The sequence below is a fragment of the Malus sylvestris genome, chromosome 2, assembly GCF_916048215.2.
Source record: "Malus sylvestris chromosome 2, drMalSylv7.2, whole genome shotgun sequence".
In the NCBI taxonomy this organism is placed as follows: Eukaryota; Viridiplantae; Streptophyta; class Magnoliopsida; order Rosales; family Rosaceae; genus Malus; species Malus sylvestris.
Window position 1 is genome coordinate 36,346,212 of NC_062261.1, and position 25,166 is coordinate 36,371,377.

The 25,166-nt window shown below is 38.7% G+C and overlaps 1 protein-coding gene across 1 annotated transcript in view; it reads right to left on the bottom strand.

Moving 5' to 3' along the window:
• Window positions 1-16,121: 16,121 nt before the first annotated feature.
• Window positions 16,122-25,166, bottom strand: part of LOC126588998 (disease resistance protein RUN1-like) — a 64,228-nt gene continuing 55,183 nt past the window's right edge. The window contains exons 3-7 of the mRNA XM_050254172.1: window positions 18,957-19,810; window positions 18,460-18,735; window positions 18,005-18,352; window positions 17,291-17,900; window positions 16,122-16,364 (exon numbers count right to left, since the gene is read on the bottom strand). Coding sequence (XP_050110129.1) covers window positions 16,333-16,364; window positions 17,291-17,900; window positions 18,005-18,352; window positions 18,460-18,735; window positions 18,957-19,810 — 2,120 coding nt within the window. The 3' untranslated portion in view covers window positions 16,122-16,332. The remainder of the gene's footprint in view (window positions 16,365-17,290; window positions 17,901-18,004; window positions 18,353-18,459; window positions 18,736-18,956; window positions 19,811-25,166) is intronic.

Sequence of the window (25,166 nt, forward strand, 5' to 3'; positions counted from 1 at the left end):
TATTGATGATTGTACTCGGTTAACTTGGGTGTTCTTGATGAAGAATACGAGTGATGTTCCTTTACTTCTTGAATAATTTTGTACAATGATGTCTACTCAGTTTCAGACTAAAGTTAAGGTCTTCAGGTCTGATAACGAAGGAGAATATGTGAATCACACTTTAACATGTATTTTTCATGATCATGATATTATTCACCAGACGACTACTCCGTTTACACCCCAACAAAATGGTTTGTCCGAACGGAAGAATGGTCAAATAATGGAGGTTGCTCGCTCCTTGATGTTGGATAAATGTGTTCCTAATCATTTGTGGGATCATGCTGTTTTGGCTGCTGTGTATTTGATCAATCGTGTTCCAAGTAGGGTTCTTGATTTTCAGACACCGTTTGATGTGCTACAAAAACATGTTTATCTTGTTTCTGTATCAAAGCTTATTCCGAAAGTGTTTGGGTGTATTGCATATGTGCATGTCTACTCTCATCAGCGGAGTAAACTTGATGCATGTACTCTCCGGTGTGTTTTTATTGGGTATGCTAACAATAAAAAATGATATAAGTGTTATCATCCTCCGACTCAAAAAACTTATATTACCATGGATGTCACCTTCGATGAGGAAGTTTCGTATTTTGGGAAGCCATCTTCCGACTCTCCACTTCAGGGGGAGAGGGGGAGTGAAATGCAGATTTGAAGAGATGGTATGGATGATGTGTTACAGGCAGAGTTGGGAACATAACCTATTATGTTGCGTGATACTGATTAGTCGGCTACAGATAGTGATCGGTCACCTGTCATTCCCGGAACTATTTCTACTGACGATAGATCAGATGTGCCCAACGAGTTGCATGTTAGTATGTCTGACGAATTACCTTCTGATGATCGGTTGCCTGCTGCTGATATGTCTAACGAGTTGCCTGATGATGGTTCGTCTAGAGATGATTCTTCTAACAGTTTGGTACAAGATGGTGGCATACATGAGGTAAATTCTGATGATTCTTCTACTTATCAGTTACCTCCACGAGCTAATTGTGGAAAACCTAAAGTACAATATGAGCCTGATATGCAGGCCAAAGACAAATATCCTATTAACAATTATGTGTCTACTCATCGTTTGTCCAAATCATATGCATCTTACATATGTCGACTGTCTAGTGTATCAATTCCAACAAAATTGCAAGATGCTTTGTCTGACCCTAAGTGGGTTAATGCCATGAAAGTTGAGATGAAAGCTTTGGAAAAGAATTCTACTTGGGATTTGGTTCCTTTACCAAACGGGAAAAAAGTCGTTGGATTTAGATGGGTGTTTACTATTAAGCACAAAGCAGATGGTTCTATTGACCAGTATAAAGCCAGATTAGTTGCTAAGGGTTATACTCAAACCTATGGGGTGGACTATCATGAGACCTTTGCTCCTGTTGCCAAACTTAATATTGTGCGTGTTCTTCTGTCCTTAGCAGCAAACCAGGATTGGCCTCTGTTGCAGTTTGATGTTAAGAATGTTTTCCTTCATGGTGATCTTAAGGAGGAAGTGTATATGGATCCTTCACCTGGTATTAGAACATCTCCTGGAAAAAGGTGTTGTATGCAGGTTACGAAAAGCCTTGTATGGTTTGAAACAATCTCCTAGAGTGTGGTTTGGGAGGTTTACAAGTTCAATGAAGAAGTTTGGGTATATCCAGAGTCATTCAGATCATACTTTGTTTCTAAAGCGACAAAATGATAAGCAAACTGCATTGATTATTTATGTTGATGACATGATAGTGACTGGTGATGATTAGAAAGAGATACAGCGCCTTCAAAAGTACCTAGCTACTGAGTTTGAGATGAAAGAATTGGGTGAATTGAAATATTTTCTTAGAATCGAGGTTGCACGATCCAAGCATGGTATTTTTTTGTCTCAACGGAAGTATGTTCTTGCTTTGTTAGCTGAAACAGGTATGTTAGATTGCAAACCTGTTGATACTCCGATTGAGCAGAATCATCGTCTGGGCTTATTTCCAGATCAAGTTCCTACTCATAAGGAAAGGTATCAGAGGCTTGTGGGGAGATTAATTTATTTGTCTCACACTCACCCTGACATTTCTTATGCAGTTAGTGTGGTAAGTCAGTTTATGCACTCACCTAGTGAAGCTCATATGGATGCAGTAACCCGTATTTTGAGGTACTTGAAGATGGCTCCTAGCAGAGGCCTAGTTTTCTCCAAGAATGGTCATTTGAATGTCGAAGGGTATATAGATGCAGATTGGGCAAGTTCTATCACTGATCGGCGATCTACATCTAGATACTTTACGTTTATGGGTGGTAATTTAGTTACTTGGAGAAGCAAGAAACAAAAAGTGGTGGCTAGGAAGCTAAGTTTCGTGGTATGTCTCATGGTGTATGTGAGTTGTTGTGGTTGAACAAATTGTTGAGAGATCTTAGGTTTAAACCCAAAGGTGCTATGAAACTTCATTGTGATAACAAGGCTGCTATTGAGATTGCTCATAATCCAGTGCAACATGATCGAACAAAACATGTGGAGATTGATCGACATTTCATTAAGCAAAAATTGGATGTTGGAATTATTATGTTTCCGTTTGTGGGATTTGAAGATCAACTTGCTGATGCTTTTACTAAGGTTGTGTCTAATAATGTGTTTTCCAACTTGTTTGACAAGTTGGGCATGCGTGACATCTTTGCACCAACTTGAGGGGGAATGTTGCGAGCTATATTTTAGTTAAAGTGTAAATAGTAGTTTATTGTCCCGCATTGGTGAAGTAAATATGTAATACCAATTGTAACTCCTATATATACTCCACTTTGAAGATTAATGAATATATAAGAAATTCTCAAATATTGTCATATATATTTTTGGTATTTACTATGTTTAGTTTAATACAAGGACACTCAACCAATCGAATAAAAGGCATATAACTTGCCTCTCAGACAAGCAGACCCAGAAACCTGCATATTGTCCAGATTCTGCCTTTTAACCTTAGATTCCTCGTAGAAAGCCATCCTTTGGTAATATTAAAAGCTTTGCTACCTTATGCTAGATTTGTAGTATCGATTCCCTTTAGAAGTGCTTTCAGTTAGACACATGTTAACATTTGCACTAAAAATTTAAGTTCCTGGAAAAGCATCGCACATGGACTTCTCTAGAAACTGCTTCTACCCCTTAAAAATACTTCTTTTTCCGTAAAAACGCTTTTGGCTGTCAGAAGACGTTTTATTCTCTGAAGAAATCCCAAATAATCATCATTCTATTGTTTCTTAATATGGTTTTTACATATAAATATTTTTAAATATGTAAAAAAATTGGATTGGGAATCTAAAAACATAAAAAATAAAGAAAAGGAAATAAGAAAGTAATTTACTCACCCATCTCTAACAACAAAACCAGCCAAATTTGCAGCTTCAGTAAGAGTGCTTCTCCATAGCTGTAAGTTTTCTTTGACCTCATAGAACCGCTGTTCGTGGTTCAGAAATGTTGTTGCAAAAGTACCGGTCTGTTTCCTGACGTCTGAAGGATCGACACCATAGAATATTGGAAAAACAATTTGACCCACTGTTCTGAACTCCATGACCTTCACAAGCTCGTCAAGACACCATCTTGATTCCGCATAGTTCTTTGAGAAGACGATGATAAAGCTTTTAGACCCTGCGATTGCTTGAGTCAGTGCGAATAAGATGGCTTCCCCTCTTATTAATTGGTGATCGATAAAGACGTTGAGTCCGGCGTCTACCAACGCACGGTGGAGGTGTTCCACGAAGTTGCGTGTCTTCACCTGGAAAGCTCAAGTGCACGTCGTATGTCAAATGTTTTAAGGAGGAAGACGAGGACGTCGAGCTATTCATCGGAACAATTGCTTGTTCTTGCACTTGTTTTGGTCTGCTCTGATTAGTTTTCTTGGCAGAGGTTCTTGTGTTTGCGCACATGAAGAATATTTTCATATCTATGATCTATCTACAAACACCACTAAGTAGGGGAAAGTAAAGCCAACGTCAGCTAAAGTCCAAAAACTTCATTTTTTTAAGGAAATTAATGAAAAAAGTTTGAAAACTTTGAGTTTTAACGATAAAGATAAAATAAAGGATAAAATGAATAGTGTCAGAATTGACATTTTAGTGTAAAAATGTGATTTTTTGTTAAAGTGAACAGTACCGCAGGCTTTTCGTTAAAACTTCATTTTTTTAATGGAATTAACTTGGCTCCTTATAATTGAATCGTCATTATAAATCAGTTTATAAAAATTACTTTTGTAAAAAAATTTAATAAAATATGACAAAATCTATAAAAAAAAAATTACAAGTCGTCTATATATATATAGATATATATATATATATATATATATATATATATACACTATAATTATTGGACAATACGTTGTTAGCATAATTTATTGAACAATTATAGAGGCCAGAGAGAGAGGCGTGGCAATAGTAGAGAGAAAGAGATGTGTGTATAGTAAGGTGTGTTCTATTCTACCCTACTGTTCCTTTATTGATAGTAGTAACGAATGTTAATTCCATACCTTTTTAGAATTACAACTCTAATATGATATTAACTACTAAAGGGAATAATCAAAGATATCCCTAGATACAATAGGGTTTACACAATCACATTTCTAATCTAATAGAACTGCAATACTTCCCATTGAGTGTGTAAATACTCAAGTAAATGGCGCATCAAGTCTTCAGCGATGAAGTAAGTACAGTTAATGAAGTCGTCAACACAATGAGCGAATGCGAGTCTCAGATTAACTGAAGAATACATAAAAAGGTAAAACTCATAAAACCTTGCTATGGTAAAACCTAAGGTGGGAGAAAAACCAATAGACTAAGGAGAAAAGTGAGAAATTGCATTAAGTCAAAACTATACGTCTTCTGGACGCAAGTAAAAGAGCTCACAAAGGTATGATCAACCCAGGATGGGTGCCTCATCAAAACCTAGTTAGGTAGCAAAAACCCAGTGGGAAAAATGCTCCAAACCGTAGGGAAAAAGAGTACATTAAGATCAAGTGAGTATACTTCTGGATACTCCCCATAAGTTTGACAAAACTTCCAAATGAGAACTACAAGCATTGCATACTAATAGTTAGGCATACCAATTCCTCGGACAAGTTTCTGGAAGGTTGACTTTGGTAGTGACATTGTGTAGAAGTCGGCAAGGTTGTATGAGATCAGCTTGCATGACTTCTATCTCTTGATGCTTTGCTGATGTAAACGCAATATGTCTTGGCCTTGACTTTGTTGATGTATCATGTCTTGGTCGGGTTGATACATACGGCATAGTCTTCATGGATCGTCGTCAGAACTCAACGATGGATGAAAACAGCAAGTACTTCGAATATGCTCAACAAGAGCTGTCAACCATGTCTCATATGTGGCGTAGTGAATGAGGTGAGTCTTAGAATGATTCGAAGATTTCACAACTAAGGTCATATCGTGGACCTCCAAGATATTGTAACATCCCTAACGGTAAAGACATAACCATTCGGGGACTTTGCCTTGTGCGGATTTAATAAGTAATCAGCGTCAGCATAACAACAAGGCAAGCATCATTCCGAGGATCAGGGGAGTTGGATCAGCTCGAGATGCATTGGGATTTGCCCAAATTTGTAGTACATTCAGGGTACGTCTGTAATACTAATTTAGTGGTTGCATGTAGGTTCAGATGTTCTTGTGTTCGCGCAGATGAAGAATAATTCCGAGGATTAGGGAGGTGTTCCACGAAGTTGCGTGTGTCTTCACCTCGAAAGCTCAAGTACACGTCGTATGTCAAAGGTTTTAAGGAGGAAGACGATGAATTCGAGGTATTCATCGGAACAATTGCTTGTTCTTGCACTTGTTTTGGTCTGCTCTGATTAGTTTTCTTGGCAAAGGTTCTTGTGTTTGCGCAGATGAAGAATATTTTCATATCTATGATCTATCTACAAACACCACACAATAAGGGAAAGTAAAGTCAACATATGCTAAAGTCCAATAACTCCATTTTTTTTAATGGAATTAACTTGGGTCCTTATAATTGAAGCGTCATTATAAATCAGTTTATAAAAATTACTTTTGTAAAAAATTTAATAAAATATGACATACTTTAATCATCAAACTGTATATAAACAGATGATTAAAGTATGTCATATTTTATTAAATACTATAATTATTGGACAAAACTATTGCAGTCCTATTGGATTATGAATGTGATTATGTAAATCCTAGTGTGTCTAGGAGTATTGTGTATGCTCCCTTTAGTAGTTTAATTCCTATTAGTGATGTAATCCTATTAGGGTAAGGATTCTACCTATCATACTACTATAAATTAACGCATAAAATGGTGATACAACACACACACCTCAGAATTACAAATATATCTTCTCTCTTTGTTGCCGTCGGCCCCTCTCCCTCTCTGTCCTTTATACAGTTCAGTCAAATAGGCCTACAACACATTATCAGCACACTCTTGCCAGAAGCTAAGGAACTGAAGGGTTGTAGCAGGAGGCTCTCTTTTACCAAATTCAAGGGCTTTCAATTGTTTTCTGCCACTCAGGTTCTTCTAAAATAAATTAAGACATTTGAAAAAACCTTGAAGCATAAAACATTCCCCATGATGCATGAATCCCGTATATTTATATTTTCCTTTCAATTATATATATTGTATATATGTTCATATATTTTGTCAATATATATACTTATTCATGCATTACGCATTTATGCTATGTAAAATTTATGAGTCAAAGCATCAAAATTAATTTAGAAGCAATTAGGGTTTTTAACCCTAGAATGAAAAAAAAATATATGGGAATTTTTTTTAGGCTGAGCCGCGACATCACCGCCGCGCCACTGTCGACACCATTGCCGATGGACCACATTGGAACAGATCACTTGCAGCAGCCCTTTAGGCTTGCTACCTCTACACACAACAACCAGGCTCAGGCTTGGGTTGAGTTTCACAAGGGCCTGAAGACCCAAACCTTCGAGCAGGCCTGCAACCTTGCTGGGTCGAAACCATGTAGCCTGGCTCGATCTGTCAGCAAGCCTTTGTGTTTGCTGGGCTTTGTCCTAGCCCCAACCCATAATCAAACAGTCGGCCCAGTATGCTGGACTTGTTCTCCTGGCCCAAAATCGACCCATATTCCAGGCTAGCCCTGTGCTGGGCCTGTGCACCTGCACCTGTTTTGGCCCAAAACACCAGTAGCTTTGTTACTGGGCTCGTCCCAATTACACGGCCCGTGGCTTGTAGCAATGATTTGGGTTGCCTCTGCAGCCACCCAAGGCCCAATATGCCCTTTAGGGCTTTACCCTACTCACGACACCCAAGCTTACCATAATTGGGCTATGGTTTTTTGAATCCAATGCTAATATTTTGGCATTTAAAATAATGTTAACCCAAATGTTATTATTATTTTTGCTTCTACAATCGACCTTGTATGATCCGATCTATTGAATTAAAGTGACCAGCAGTCCATTAATCTGACAATTAATCCAAAATTAGCCTGAAGTCCACTTTTTTAGCATTAACGATTCAATAAATTATTTCGTTTCTTTGAACAGTTGACTATCTTTCGTAATCCCAATGCACTCACACTTGGGTTCCTAAAGCAATCCACAAATCCACTACACTTTATTGTATATTGTATTCTGTGTTCTTGCAGGTACCCCTATATGAACCAAATGTTCATAACTAAATTGAACCTGTAATTTTGAATTTGGTGTCTTTGAAACCCGAAGTTTTCATTCAAAACTTACCACATGAAACTTGTAGTTTTCATGCTTAAATTAAACCAATACTTGTCTATAGAACCCGAATGTTCTACGATATATGTCTATAACTTTCCATATGACTAGCCACGTTTCATTGTACCCTCCATTTTATGGACATGTCGAACTTGAACAAGCTCGATTTCACCGCTCGGGAAGAAACTACCAAAAGTGGGTTCAAGACGTGAAGCTCCATCTTACTGTAAAGAGTCTTAAAGTTACTATCTATGAACCAATCGACGATGGACTTGTCAACAAAGCTCAGAAAGCTACTGCTATGATCTTCATCTGAAGACACATCTATGATGCACTGTAGACCGAGTACCTCGCAGAGGAGGATCCATGTACCCTCTGGCTCGCTCTGGCCGATATTTCAATCACCAAAAAGACAATTAATTGCCTGAAGCAAAACACGACTGGCATCATTTACACTTCCAAGATTTTAAGTCTGTGAATGAATACAACTCTGAAGTTTGTAGAATCCGATCACGGTTTAAGTTCTGTAAAAATGATTCAAACGAACAGGATCTCCTGGAGAAGACCTATTTGACCTTCAATACCACCAATATTGTCCTGCATCAACAATATAGGGCACAGAAGTTCACCAAATTTTCAGATTTGATTTATGTTCTACTTCTCGCTAAAAAGCATAACCAACTTTTGATGAAAAATCATCAAGCTTGACCTACTGGCTCGAACGCCGCACTTGAAGCGCATGCAACCAATTCTAGCAGCCACAACCGACAGAAACCCCGTCATGGCTGTGGTAATGGTCAGCAAGGCCCATCTAAAGGAGGAAATTTGACCCAGAAGTGCCAACCCCTTGCCCCGAAGGCCCCAAACTTCAAGAACAAAGGAAAATCTATCATTTACTCAGATTCCATTGAAATGGACATGTGCTACCATTGTGGATCGAATAATCCTTAGTCATGCTTATGCTGAGCTACCACCGAGGCTATTGCCAAGTATCATTCTTGTCGTGAGACTAACTTTGTGCATGTAGAACATCCTGAAGATGCGGCTACAACTTTGGAGGTTTCAGATTTTAAGGAGGCATCCGTTCGTATGGAAGAATAAAGTTTTACTGACACACCCCGTCCCGAAGAAGGGCATGCTGGCCATCACGTATCCTAGAATCAGGGCGTGCTGGCCGTCACGCCCTGATTCTAGGATCAGGGTGTGTCATTTATTTTTCTAAGACATGCTAGGGTGTTTTTATACCCCAAGTGGCCAAACCCATTAGGAATGGCCAAACCCCCCCTAAATTTTAGGTTTATGGTTTAATTTTTGTACAATTTTTCTATTTGGAATTATTTATTCGGTTTTGGTTTGTTTTGAACTATGGATAATTATTTTATGGACATTATTTCTCAAATTGATTAATTGAATGAATGGAATTATATTTATGCATATGACCAATTTAATTAATTTATTTCTAGGTATGACTAGTGGGGAAGTTAATTGTCTGGCAGATAGTGCAACCACACACACCATAATGTGTGAGAAACACTATTTTACTAACTTTGTATCTAAGAATGCACCTCTAACAACCCTCTCAAGCCCATCTAACCTGATAGAAGGATACGGAAATGCCCTTAAAATGTTGTCCAATGGTATTGAATTAACCATTAAAGAGGCACTCTATTCTCCACATTCCGGAAGATCGCTGCTGAGTTTTAGAGATATTCGAGATAATCAATATCATGTTGAAACCACTGAAGAGAATGGTTCTGAATTTCTTTGTATCGCTTTTTACGAATATGGTCGGAACTGTATTCATAAAAAGCTGGAATGTCTCCCGAGTAGGTTGTACATAACAACCATTTGAGCCCTCGAGACACACCATATGGCCGGCCTTATGGCTGGGTTTCAGGACATTCTTCTGCTTTGGCATGATCGAATGGGACACCACGAACGAGATATGATGTACCATATCCTCAAAGTATCACATGGGCATCACTTGAAATCTTATATCGGCCATCCGTTTTGCAAAGCATGTTCCCTAGGGAAGTTGAACATTCAACCCTCAATTACAAAGATTATTCACGACCCCCACCCTTAAGTTTCTTCAGAGGATTCAATGGGATATTTTTTGACCTATCCAACCAACATGCGGACCATTTAGATACTTCATGGTGTTGGTTGATGCATCGACGCGATGGTCCCATGTCTGCTTATGGTCCACACGTATTGCTACATTTACAAAACTCCTAGCGCAAATTATTAAGCTTATGGCTCACCACCCTGATTATCTGATCAAGTCGATTTGACTGGATAATCTTAGAGGGTTTCCATCACAGACATTTGACTATTATTGCATTTCAGTAAGGATTGAAGATAAACATCTTGTACCCCATGTTCACACCCAAAACGACTTGGCAGAAGCTTTCACAAGGTGCATTCAAACGATAGTTTGAACTTTGGTTATGCGAACCAATTTGCCAATACGTACCAAAATGGGTCCTCAAAGAAAAATAAGAATCTATATCAGTTATGATTCGCCATCAATTATACACTACTTAGAGCCCTTGACATGAGATCTTTTTACCGCATGTTTTGTTGATTGTCACTTTAATGAGACAGTCTTCCTGTAGTTAGAGGGAGATAAGATCACTAACATTCCTGTAGAACGCCACGAATTGTCGTGGATTACTCCCATTATGTCTCATTTAGATCCTTGCACCCTTGATCTGAAACTGAAGTGCGACGCATTCTAGATCTTTAGAACATTGCTCAAAGCATGCCATATGCTTTTATTGATCTAGCAAAAGTGACAAGATCACATATACCCGCTGCAAACGCACCTGCAAGGATGAACATACCAAACGTAAGCCGTAACACCACCGTGGAAGGCCGAACCATCCCCGAGAGTGGGGCGACCGCACCTCCCACACGACAAGGTACACTGGCGGCTAGCTAATCACCTACTCCTACCCTGAAGCATGGCAGGCCCCCTGGTTCAAAGGATTCACAACCCCACAAGACGAAAACGACACAAACTTATGACCCTAATTTGAATCTGACCATTGCTTACTCATCTATTCCAACACGTGAGGTTATTCTAGATTATGATGATGTCTTAGATGAAACATACCAGTCTCCAGAGAATTGTGAGATTTCAGTCCATTACGCAGTATTGGATGAGGTTTGGAATCGGAATGAAATGATTGTTAATGATGTATTCGCGTATACCATTGCTTCCGACATTATGCTTAGTGATGACATTGAACCACGCTCCGTTGATGAATGTCGACATATAATAGATTGATCAAATTAGAAACAAGCAATCTAGGTCAAACTTTATTCGCTCGTGAAACGTAAAGTGTTTGGGCATGTAGCTCATACTCCACCACATGTGAAGCCCGTGGGTTACAAGTAGGTTTTCGTGAGGAATCGTAATGAGAAGAATGAAATAGTGTGATACAATGCACGCCTCGTAGCGCAAGGCTTTTCTCAACACCCTGGGATAGATTACGAGGAGACGTATTCCCCCATAATGGACGTCATAATGTTCCGCTACCTTATCAGTTTGGTAGTTTCCAAAAAACTGAATATGCAACTTACGAACGTGGTAACCGCGTATCTCTACGGGGATCTAGATACGAAAATGTACATGAAAGTTCCAGAAGGACTTCCATTGACTGGTTCAAATAATTCTAGACCATAAAACACTCTCTCTTTTAGATTGAGGAGATCACTCTACAAATTGAAACAATCCGAACGGATGTGGTATAACCATCTGAGTGAATATTTGATAAGTCATGGTTATGTGAACAACAAACTATGCCAATGCGAGTTCATTAAAAAGTCACATTTTGGATTTACGATCGTTGCAGTTTATGTCGATGACGTTAACCTCATCGGAACTCCCGCAGAGCTTGAGGAAATTGCCTTGCACTTGAAATCGGAATTTGAGAAGAAAGATCTTGGGAAAACTCAATATTGTCTCGGCCTGGAGATTGAGCATTGTTTGGATGGAATCCTAGTACATCAATCAAACTACACCTAATAGGTGTTGCGACGTTTTATTGAGAATAAGGCAAAGCCTTCAAGTACTCCTATGGTTGTTTGGACTCTAGATACTAAAAGAGATCCCTTCTATCCGAAGGAAGACAAGGAAGAGATTTTGGAGCCTAAAGTTCCATACCTAATTGCAATTGGTGTTTTATTGTACTTGGCTCAATGCACTAGACCCGACATCTCATTCGTTATTAATCTTTTGGCTAGATACAGCAACGTGACTACACGTAAACACTGGAATTGGCATGCCCCAACCCTGATATCCCCAAATATCCGGGTAGGCATATGCTGGCCGACACCCGAGGGTGACGAAGCCATTAAGAACATGTATACTGATAAAATATGTAATCAGAAATGGATACACTAATGCAGAATCGTGTTCAGAGCATACAACTAATCAACAATTAAGTGAAAGAATTATGATACAAAGGTATGAACCGAGGAATGAGTCCTACCCAAAAAAGACTCGAAGATGCCTAAGCAGAAGTGCCCTGATGCCAGGAATCTGTGCCTCGATTCTAACCCCTTGTTTTGAAAACACATATATAATACTACATAGTAGGTTTCCGAAAACCCCACATGCCATGAAAACATTCTTAAAATATGCATGTGTAAAACAATGCTCAATAAATGTGTTATCGTAGCCCAAAGGAAAATCCATAAAACATCTGTAAATAACCTCAGTGAGGTACTCAACTAAGGGTATCATAGTCGCCCGGAGGTAGTACCTTCCCATCACCCAAAGGTGAAGCTGAATAACAAGTCCATCATCTGAAAGTGAAGCTCAATAACATGTCCATCACCCGAAGGTTGACCTAAATAAAATAGCATACATACATACCAACACTAGCCATGGCTAGTGAAGCTATCCAACACTACTTTTTATAATGAAGCTGGGGGTATATCTTAAATATCTCACTACTCCTCCACCGTGTCTTATGGCCATAGACGTTATACCCGTGGTATGTGTATGTGCCATATGATAACCAGCCAGATAAGTACCAAAAACATTTCTCAAAAACTCGTATTAAAACACTGGAGCTCAAAACCTCAAAATATCATTTCATAAACCATAATAAGTCATATTCGTAAACCATAGAATTCCATGTATAGAAATCTCATAATTCAACTTTAGTAAAACGTAAATTCGAGAAAACATAATATGCAAATCCATAAAACATATTCAATTCATGAAATATGCAATGCATGCAAACCTAATATTTTATAAAAACATGCATGTTTAGAAGAGGTCCACTCACAGGTATTCCATTGCTCGAGAGCCACTCGAACCAGCGAGAATGGTGTCACTTTCCACCGATGCACCTGACCACAATTAGGGATCATTTACTAAAAATCTACTAAAACGTTAGAATTTGGGAAAACAGATGGCGGATTTGGAATCTGGATGTCAAAACTAGCCTAAGAGACGTCCCGGCCGAAATCTGAAAATGTCAACCCAAAAGTCAACATTGATCGGTCAACAGTCAACGAAAAGTCAATGGGTCTGGGCTTGGGTCGGATCCGATTATTGGGTTGGGTCTAGGCTACGGTTATTGGGCTAAGGCTTTGGGCCGATTTAATAGGTTGGATTTTAGGTTGGATAACATATTGGACTTGGGCCGGGGTTATTTGGTTTGGACTTAGGTTGGAATCGGTTTGAGTTGAGTGGGTTGGGACCCAGAGCTAATTAAATTGGGCCGACCCAGCAGTTGGGTTGGTTATTGGGCTGGTTACATGGATCGGTTCTTTGGGTTTCCAAGTCGAGTCGACCCGATTTCAGGCCAGATTTCCCGAAGAAGAAAGCCAAAATTTCAAGTCTCCGTTCAACCACAAATCTCAACTAAAAATAGCAAACTAATATACCAAATTGAAGCCCGAGAAGCAAGGAATCAAAATATACCTTTGGTTTCCTTCATCATGGTCATTGTTGGCTGGAAAAAAGGTCTGAAAGGCACAAGTTCGCCAAAAAATTGGGGAAATCTCCCTTGAGCTAGTTCTGTGATATTCCAACGTCCCAAAATGCACCAACAAGATAAAAAAATGTACCATAAGAATAAAAGGATAAGGTCTAGAATGTTTTTCGAAGCTTACCTAAGTTGACATTAGCAAGAGATTGCCAGAGACGATGAACAATGACCACTGTGCAGAGAGAGAAGGAAGGGGGAACCTGGGTCTAGTCTGGGGTCATGATAGGTGGTCCAGATGGTAGTGGGGTCGCCAAAGTGTTAGCCACGATGGCGGTGAGGGTGATGTTGTCACCGTGTTGTTGTGTATATGCATGAGTGTGTGTGTGGGGGCTTGGGAAGGAGAAAAGAGAGTTGCAGAGGATAGAGGTGAGGAGAGAAGGTTTCGAGAGTCCACAGGGACAGAAAAGATATAATAGAGGGAAAATAAAGAGAGAGTTCTAGAGATAGAGAATGAGCACTCAGGAAGGAAGGGCACCCCAGAAATGGGGAGGGGATCTGCCACGTGTCAGCTAAAGAGATGTTCTAAATAGAGAAATGTCTATAATTGTAAAATTACCAAAATGCCTCTATCATTCCGATCATCGTAAATTCTTCGTTTAAGTTCAAATTTGATTCCGTTTACGCCCACACGATCGTAGCAACGAGCACTACGAGGATACACCAAGGAAATGAATCTTACATGGCACGACAAGGCGGTCAACAAAAGTCAATGTTTTGCCTCGGAGGGCATTTTCATAAATTTACGTATTAAAATTGTAAAAACCGAAATATTTGGGGACGGGTCGTTACATTAATGGTGTTAAAGGCATTTTCCACTACCTCAAGGTTACGATGGATTTAGGCTTGTTCTACACCTATGAATCCTCAATAAGAACCACCGCCCCGCTCGGTCCTCGGGTTGATTCCCACCTCGTTGGTTACACAGATGTTGGTTATCTATCTGACCTACATAGGGCATGTTCTCAAACGGGTTATGTTTTTACTGTTGGAGTCACCGCTATATCTTGGAGGTCTACCAAGCAAACACTAGTTGCGACTTCTTCGAACCATGCTGAAATTCTCGCCTTCCATAAAGCCTCGCAAAAGTGCTTTTGGTTGAGAGCAATTATGGAACATATTCGAAGCACTAGTGGCCTTACTTCCATCGTTGACCTTCCTACGATGATCTTTGAAGACAATGCAGCTTGTATTGAGTAGTTAAAGAATGGATACATCAAGGGAGACAACACTAAGCATATAGTGCCGAAGTTTTTTTATTCTCACCAGCAACAACAACATCAGAACATTGAAGTCAAGCAAATCCGTTCCCAAGACAACCTGGCTGATCTCTTCACGAAGTCATTGCCCAAGTCTACTTTTCAGAAGCTCATCCAAGGAATCGGTATGTGTAAATTATTTGAGTTGAATTGATTGTAGTTCTCTTATTTGGAAGTTATGTCTAACTGAGGGAGAGTATCCTAAAGCATACTCACTTGATCTTAATGTACTCTTTTTCCTACGATTAGGAGCGTTTTTCTCACTAGATTTTTACTACCTAATGAGGTTTTGATGAGGCACCCATCCTGGGATGATCATACTCCGTTGAGTTTACTATTATCGTCCTGTTTTGACGTTTGTTTTAGATATTATGCATACTTCTCACTTTTCTCCTTAGTCTATGGGTTTTCCCCATGCCTTGGGTTTTACCACAACAAGGTTTTCTGAGTTTTACTACCAATGCATACTTACTTATATTTGAGACTCGCATTCACTCGTTATGCCGACGACTTCATCAACTGTTCTACATTATCTACTGAAGATCTGATGCGACGTTTTGTTTGAGTATTTACACACTCAAGGGGGAGTATTGCAGTCATATTGGATTAGGAATGTAATTATATAAATCCTAATATATCTAGGAGTATCTTGTATATTCCCTTTAGTAATTTAATTCCTATTAGAGATGTAATCCAATTAGGATAAGGATTCTACCTATCCTACTACTATAAATAAGGGCATAAGGGGGTGATACAACACAACCTCAGAATTACATATCATGTTGGTCAATGTAGATGGGTTACTCTGCTTTGAAAAGTTAACAACTTTGTTCGATCACTTTCATGGCATGTATCACTTTATTTTCATGAGTAATGCTAAGAATATTAAAAAATTTAAACTAAATTTGTAAATTAAATGATGTGGTTGTAGATGATTGGATTATTAATTAAGTATCGATTAACATGCTTGTTTTTTATTGGTGACACATCATTTGGTTTGCAATTTGATTTAAAAAATTTAGTCTCCATAGCATTATTCTATTTTGACTTGCTTTGTCAGTTTGGTCACTCTGTTTTGTTTTGTTAACATTTTAGTTCAATTTGAAACATTTGATCTAATTAGCTTCAAATTGCAACTAAAAAATGATTCAAAAACTTCTTTGAGCCAGCATTTCCAAAATACATCTTTGAACCAATAAAGCAAACAAATTTCAAGACACAACCCAATCAAATTCAAGATTCCATAAGATCAATTTTCAAAACACAAAGTCCCCTTCCAATGTAATATTTCCTTTTGCTCTTCCTTTGTTCGCTTTAAATGTTGTACACTTTTTCCTTCACCGGATCTTGTACCATCAGAGATTTTCTATGACAAGGCTTTCACAACCTGCACATTAATAATGTATGGCATTCTTATGATGAAAAATAAACAGTAAAACGATTTAATAACTATCTTTGTAGCTCCAAAATGTTTCAGTTTATGCTCCTACCTATTATCTAGATATACCAAGAAAGATGTAAGGTCTAATGAGGCTACCACGAAGTATTTACTCATGGGTGGGGCAAGCTCTTCTATTCTGGTTCACGGTTTCTCTTGGCTATATGGTTCATCCGGGGGAGAGATCGAGCTTCAAGAAATAGTGAATGATCTTATCAATACACAAATGTATAACTCCCCAGGAATTTCAATTGCGCTTATATTCATCACTGTAGGAAAAGAAAAAATGACGCTTCTCCATTGTGGATGCAGAATGTTGCGGATCCAATAAGGATTTCAAATTGGAACTATCAAAAGTTTTGTGCAATGAAGGTTGTTTTCGGCTTTGACTTTTACCAATTCCAAACTACTCTAATCCACCGGGAGGGAGATTCAAACTTAATGTAATGCGTGTGCACATTGTCTTGGCCAACTAGCCTAACGCACATGTTGTGCGGTGACAACTAAAAACTATATATTGATGTAGACAAGATTAAGAAGAATGCAAAGATGGAGAAACACACATTCAAGAATACGTGGTGCAAAATATGCAACAAGCTAGTTTTGGATATTTGTGAGCGACTGGAGAGCGGTTCAAGCGAAAAGAGCTTTTGAATTTTAAGATTTTAGGACAGTTGATTTCTTTCCTCGTTCCCAAGTTCCCAACCACTTCAGAACTAAGAACTTAACCAAATTAAATAAGCCTATTCTTTGCTTGGCATTAACATTTTATCAAAAAATTTATACTTTCACTTCTTACCTCCGAAAGGGAGATATGTAGTATACAGACTATGAGTAACAAAAAATGACTAATGGCTCAAGTTCATTTTATGTACCTTGTTCTTCCTTGTTGCATGATTTATCAGTTTCTTCTTCTGCATTTCTTTCAACACTGGGATCAGACCTTAGTCTTTTGCGGGATTGATTCTCATGGGACGAGTCATCACTGTGTCCTGCCTTATGACTGACTGCCTCTTTGCACTCACATGAATATGGCATAGATTGACAGTCGAGTGCATATTCCTTGATTAATTTTTCCTTTTCCAGATTGATCCCTATTTTCTTCACCCTGAGATGAATATCATCAGTAGTCGCTGGTCCTACAAACTGTGCACCAACAATTATCTTGTCTCCGCCCTTCACATTGAGCTTATTGTTTGACAAATATCCTAGCCAAAGATAATTTTCATGGGAAGTTATTACTGCGGCACGCATAGGAGAGATGAGAAATTCAGTGTTCTGGGTACAATTTGCAACATGAATGCAAAGAGAGCCACCAGATTGGGAGTCGTCTGAAGAATAAATGATGCACACAGTCAATGCTTTTAAATCACAGCCAAAACTTTGCGGCACAACTATTTCACCCTGAGGATCGACAGGCGTAAACCATGATGGAATTTCATTTCCAGGGAGAAAAAGGCCACCATTTCCGCTTGTACTCCATCCCTATACCATGGAGAAAGATAGGTACAAAAAAGGGTGACCAGCATGTACGAGAGAGAGAGAGAGAGAGAGAGAGAGAGAGAGAGAGAGAGAGAGAGAGAGAGAACCTTTAGGATTGCTTCCTTAAAAGCAGCAGTGAGACTGGTGCACCCTTCCATATGAATCCTTGTCATGGACTTTAATGCCTCATCCAAGCCTAGAATTTCAAAGAGTTTGGGGGAGTGATTCAGATGCAATTCTCTCATCTTTGACATATCTGAAAAGTTGGGCATTTTCTCCAATGCAATGCACTCATCAGCTTCCAGGATTTCCAAATTTCTTGGTAAAGCTGGAATTTCCTGAAGGTTGCAACCTTCAAGTGTCAATCTCTCAAGATTTGGGATTTTTGAGAAGTCGGGTAATCTGACCAGGTCAGCGCAGTAACCAAGATTAAGAAACTTCAACTTCTCAAGTGACTGTCATACAAGAGATAATGAATATCAAAATTCAAATAGAAGAGAGAAAGCATACAAAACGTGGAGGAAAGATTTGATATATATTTTGGTTGAGTTCAATACAGTACCACGTTGGAGTCCTCCCAAGCTTGTATGTTGCTATGACTCAGGTCGATATCAACTAGGTTTGTTTGATTAAAATCTGTGGGTATGAACTTCGTAGGAAACTCAGTCAAACACAACCATCTTAACTCTTTGGAGAGGTGTTCACAGTATCCAGTGAACTCTACGCCTTTGAGTTTGAGTAATCTCAGTCCCTGCATCCCTCTAAATGCTTCTGTACTGAAGCTAGGCTTGGGACGTTCTGACAAATCTAAAGCAAGTCCCTCAATTTCTTCCCTTCCCTGTTACAAACAAAAAGCAACTAAAATAAGACGAGAGGTATTTGCGTAGACTTCAACTTTGCACCACTAGATCAATGACAGAGTTTGCTTAGGGTAATTTTCAGATAATTCAGTAAGTAAAATATGTTCTTTTGTTCTCTCTGTTCATAGTACCCATACGTAATCAATGCATTGCACATTGTATGATGTGGGATATGCAATTTGATTAGGATTGTACTTACAGATTTGTTTGTCAGTACACGTTTCACATCTTCATGATCCCACAATCTGCAACGTTTTCCAAGGATGTTCGGAGATTTTGCACGTACGATTTCTCTGCCAGTGTCTCGAATCAAACCATGCATCATCAAATTGCCTTCTTTACCAACAGTTACAAGGCATTGATCCTGGAGTTCTCCAATTTCTATTTTTGTATCATGGTCATATCGATCCAGTATTTTCATGACACAATCCTTGTTCATTCCAATAAAGAAACACGATATATCAAGGAATATAGACTTCACATCATCATCAGTTAACCCATCATAGCTTATCTTAAGTTTTTCGTAAATTTCCGAACAAGGTCGTGATCTTTTCCATTTACCCAATGCACTTTTCCAATCACTTGTGCTTCTTCCCAATAGATAAGAACCTAAAAATTCAAGTGCTAGTGGCAAACCTCCACAGTAATCAACAACTTCTCTTGCGAGTTCAAAATACCCTTCCATAGGATAATTCATATTAAAGGCACGCCGACTAAGGAGCTCAAGAGCTTCTTCTTTATTCATTGCTGGTAGATGACATATCCTATCCGCTTTTAGAATCTCTAGCAAATGTTTATCTCTTGTGGTTATAATAATTCTACTCCCTGGGCCGAATGAGTCGCGTTTTATAGCTAATGCTTCTAACTGTTTCACGCTGTCTACATCATCAACTATGACAAGTACCCTTAGGTTGCCAAGTCTTCTTTTTATATCCTCGGTCCCTTCATCAACTTTACTAACATTTATGTTTCTTGACCTCAATACATCATGAAGAAGTGTGTTTTGAGAATCAACCAGTCTCACTTCTCTCACACTAGCAAGAAAACTTTTACCTGCAAACTTATCCTGATATTTGTTGAAAATGGCTTTGGCAACCGTTGATTTACCCAGTCCGCCCATACCCCAAATTCCAATTATGCGGACATCATCTGATCCTCCATCATCCAAATATTTACCAATTTCTTGCACCCGAGAATCTATTCCAACTGGGTCTGAGGCTACTGTCAAGTATGTATTCTTCAGTTTTGTAGCGATCTCGTCAACGATTTTCTGGACAAACCTTCCTTCATACCTGGTAGTAAAATTTCAAAAAAAAAAAAAAAAGGAAAAGACCATATTAGCTTTTCTTAGTGTGGCTTTTAGAACAAAATTGTAGAAGACAACACTCCAAAAATATCTAAAAGACACAAAGCACTGAGAGATAAAAGTGTCTAATGTGTGCTGCTGGAAAGCAGAAAGAGTGGATGAGTGTGAGAAAATAACAGAAAACACCAGTAGATTGTGCAACGGAAATGGAATCAAGTTAGGACTCTAGTGAAAGAGAATAAATCTCAATTTCATGACGACCAAGTGAGTGTTAGAAGAGAACACCACGAGGAGAGTGTGCAAAAGATCAAACCATCACAAAGAAGCGGAGGAAAGCCCTCTCTTGCGAAGAGTGATCAGAACTTGTAACCGAAACAGTTACTAGTCACAAAGATGAAAACGCAGGGAGGGACTACGTGAATCAAAGATGATCAAATAAGATTTCCATGAGAGTAGTATTAAAATTCTGACTCCCTCTCTATGTATTAAAAGCGTGAAGCGTGGATCAGGCGTCTGAGGGATAGCCTAGCCTAGGCGTGAGGCATGAAGCGAACCCTCACGGGACGTAAATTTTTTAATATATACACTGACTGTACACATATATTATATTATAAATACATACATATACACACATATACATACATATATTATATTATATATATACATATATATATACATATACATATATATATACATATACATATATATATATATATATATATGTGTATATATATATATAAAATAGAGGATGAAAAGCACAATGAGCACACATATAACAATGCACGTAGACAACACACACATCCATTATATAAAAAAATAAAAATCAGAAAAAAAAGGCAGAGAGATGATAGTGCAAGGAAGAGGTATGAGGCAGTTAAAAACTTACCCAAAATTTGGGTTTGGGAATAAGAAAAAATAAAAAATAAAATAAAAGATCCCCTGAGGCGCGCCTAGGCGGCTCCAGCGATGCCTTCCGCCCACTCCCTCAAAATAGAGGCGGCAACCCTCAAGCCCTGAGGCGAGCCTTTTAAAACGTTGCTCCTTGTAGATCTTGCTTTTTGATGTATCCAGCAATAGACTAAAACTTAGCAACATAGAGAAAACTAGAAATACACAAGATTTATACTGGTTTGGCAAAACTTTTGCCAACGTCCAGTTGTGATTTCTTTGGGTAGAGAAATAATGGCTTCTTTGATTAATAATAGAGATTATAGTACTTTTGCAAGTCCTAGAACTAATCCCTCATAAACTCTCTAGGCTTGTCTCTGGCTTTTTCTCTCTGTTTTAAGCCTTGCCGCACCCTAATTATAGGTATAGGGTGCGGCTTACATGTCCTTTACAAATTATATTTCCTATTCTAAGTTGAATAAGTAATTTCACTTCCATTCCAATTCCAAATAATCTTCTAGGATTCCTAATCTAAATTAAATTAAGGAAACTAGATTCTTTCCTAGTCCTTTTAGGAGAAGAATTGGTGTAACCTTTATTTCCCTAAAACAATCCTTAACGGAAAAGGACACTAATTAGCCAAAAACCTAACAATCTCCACCTTGGTGAGTCAAACCAAGTCTTGATCATTGCACCCTAGAGTGTCTTTGAACCTTCTTGAAACAGCTCTGAAATCTTCAAGAATCTTCACCTTAGCAATCTTCTTCTTGCCTCATTGCACCTCAAATGAGGAGTTGCTCCACTTTAATCAATCAACGAGATTGATCAAGTTCGAGCAATGCTTAAACTTCTTGGTCTGCATTATCTTCGTAAGGAAATCTGCAGTATTGTCGTCCATGTGAACCTTTTCAACCCAAATCTCCTTAAACTCCAGCTAATCCCTAATTATGTGATACCTTGCTTCAAAGTGCTTTGATTTTCCATGAAAAACCTGATTCTTTGCCAAATGAATGACACTTTGACTATCACATTTCAACTTCACATAATATTGAGTGATTCCCATTTTGATTTACCAAGCCACTAAGCCAAATTGCTTCCTTTTTAGCTTCTGCCAAAGCAATATAATCTCCTTTGTGGTTGACTACGCTATAATTGGCTGCAGTAGCGCCCTTCAACTGATTGGTCCTCCTGCCCATGTAAAGACATAACCAGAAGTTGACCTTCTTTTGTCCAGATCCTCTGCATAATCGACATCCATATATCCCAACACCCCTACGTTTTCTTTTTTCTTCTCAAACATAATCCATTGTCACCAAGAACCCTTCAAATAATGCTAAATCCACTTGACTGCATCCCAATGTTGCTTCTTGAATTTGCCATGTACCTGGAAACAACCTTGATTGCTTGACTTTTGCCGGGTCGTGTGCATACCATTGCATGCATTACGCAACACACGACATTAGCACAAGGCGCCTTTTCCATTGCTTGTTTCTCTTTTTCGGACTTAGGACAATGTTGCCCACTTATTTTGAAGTGAGCCGCCAAATGAGTCGAAATTGCCTTTGCTTCTTGTGTGCTGAACTTCTTTTGAACCTTGTGAATCTACTTGGCTTGTAATATCCAGATTTTTCTAGCGGTTCTATCTCTCTGAATTTCCATGCCAAGGATCTTTTGTACAACACCTAGATCCTTCATGTCGAACTCCTCGCTCAACATTTTCTTCAAGTCTTGAATTCTAGACTTGTCTTGACAAGGAATTAGCATGCCATCCACAACAGCAATATCAATATGATCATCCCATCTAGGAACACATGATAGTACACACAACAGTCATATAAACCTCTCCTAAATTTAATTTTTAGCATGAAGGAATCAAACCTCTTGTACCACTACCTTGGAGACTATTTCAAGCCATACAACAGACATACTAAGTTCTCTTTCCCATACTCGACAAACCTTTCTGGTTGAGCCATGAAAATCGTCTCCTCTAAGTCCCAATGAAGAAACGAAGTCTTCACATCCATATGCTCAATCTCCATGTCATGTTGAGTTGTCGTTGCTAAAAGCAATCTAATACAAGTATGCTTGACTACTGGTGAAAAGATCAAATCATGCCCTCCTTTTGTGAGTACCCCTTAGCCACGAGCCTTGCTTTAAATCTCATGGCTTCCTAATCATGTAGTCCTTCCTTTTTCCTAAATACCCACTTGCATCCAACTAGCTTTGTTTTTTAGCTTAGGAACCAACTCCCAAACAGAGTTCTTGTAAAGAGGCTCCATTTCTTATGTCATAACACTTATCCAACTATCTCGCTGATCACTTGCTATAGCTTCTCGATAAGAAGTCGAATCTCTATGATTAATATTAAGAGCATAATTAACTTCATCTTGTTTAAACCTAAACTTGTCAGGTTTCTTCTTGTTTCGATTAGGTTTATCCAGTGTTATGCATCTCTGAATACAAGTGGATTGTAGGTTAGAGTTCAAACCCCTCTGGTAGATTGGAGTGCCTTCAATTTGCCATATTTTTTGCTCCACCTGATTCCTAACTGGTGAACGATGCTGATGCTCTTCTTCTTCCTCAAAATCATCAAATTTGGCTTCTTACTCGATTTGCTCCACTTGAGCAGCTTCTTCCTCTAAATAGATTAACAGAATCTTTGTCGCTTCTATTCAGCATCGTCTTTCTTCTCTCCATAGTTCTCAGCCTTATTCATGTTAGGATTTTGGCTCGTCAAATATGTCTTAGTTGGTTTAGGATTGTTTTAGGAAACCTAGAGGTATACCAATTCTTGTCCTAGAGGGATTAGGAAAGAATTTCAGTTTCCTTATTCAATTTAGGTTTGGATTTCTAGAAGTCTATTTGGATTTGGATAATGTAATTTCGTAGTCCACTTAAAAATAGGAATTCAATCAGCTTTGGGACATGTAAGCCAACCCTATGTCTATAAATAGGGTACAGCAAGGCTGATTTTTTAAGAGAGAAAAAAAACAGCCAAATAGCCAAGAGTTTTGAGATTAGTTCTAGGGTTTGCAAAAGTTTTGTAATCTCTATAATTAATCAAAGGAGCGGTGATTTCTCTACCTAGAGAAATCACAACTGGACGTAGGCAAAAGTTCTGCCGAACCAGTATAATTCTTGTGTGTTTCTAAGTTTTCTAATATTTGCTAGTTTAGTCTATTGTCGTTGGTTACATTAAAGAACAAGGTCTAGTGTGCGGGTTTTTCAACAATTGGTATCAAGAGCTAGGATCAAGGTGTTCTACGATGTCAAAAGGGAAGATGAATGCGGATCAAGGACCTACGTTAAAGCCCTTTGACGGCAAGGATGACTTCACGGACTGACAAAGGATGATGAAGAACGTACTGATACAGCAGGATTTGGATGATGCACTTGATGGTAAGAAGCTGGAAAACATGACAGAGGCAGCATGGACTAAAGTTCTCAAGAAGGCCAAGAGTTCCATTGAGATCCATCTCACAAGATCAGTTCGGTCACACATCACCGAAAAGATGACTGCTCATGAAGCATGGGAAAAGTTGGAGAATGTTTATATGGGAAAAACCGTGTTAAATAAACTTTTTCTAAAGGATGAACTATTCGGGCTTCAACTAGAAGGAGGTGATATTAAAGATCATGTATGCAGGTTCCAGAATTGCATAGCTAATCTTTAGAAGGTCGAAGAAACTTACAAAGATGATGATATGGCTATCATCTTGATGAGGTCTCTACCTTCGTCTTTCAAGCACTTACGAACAACTCTAATGTTTGGAAAAGAGTCCCTGAAGCTTGAAGACGTAATTCAAGCTCTTCAGTCATATGCTAAACTGGATGATATAACTGAAAGCTCTCAAGGCCTTTATGCCAAAGGCAAGGAGAGGGAGTGGGAAAAGACAAAGGAAGAGAAAATCGACAATAGAGGTAGGTCAAAATCCAAGAAGAAAAAGGAAAGAAGGAAGGTTGCTTCGAATGTGGTTCAATCGATCGTTGGAAGAGGAACTGCAAGATTTGGAAAGAGAAGAAAACCAAGATGGAAGGAAGCTCAGGTTCAGCTAGTGCAATCACCGAGCATGAGAGTGACGGGGAGCTTTTTTCAGTAACATCAAGCTCCAAGGCTTTCACCAATTGGATTTTGGATACTGGATGCACTTTTCATATGTGTGTTGTAAGGGAATGGTTCGATACTTACAAAGAAGTCAGCAGTGGGGAAGTCTT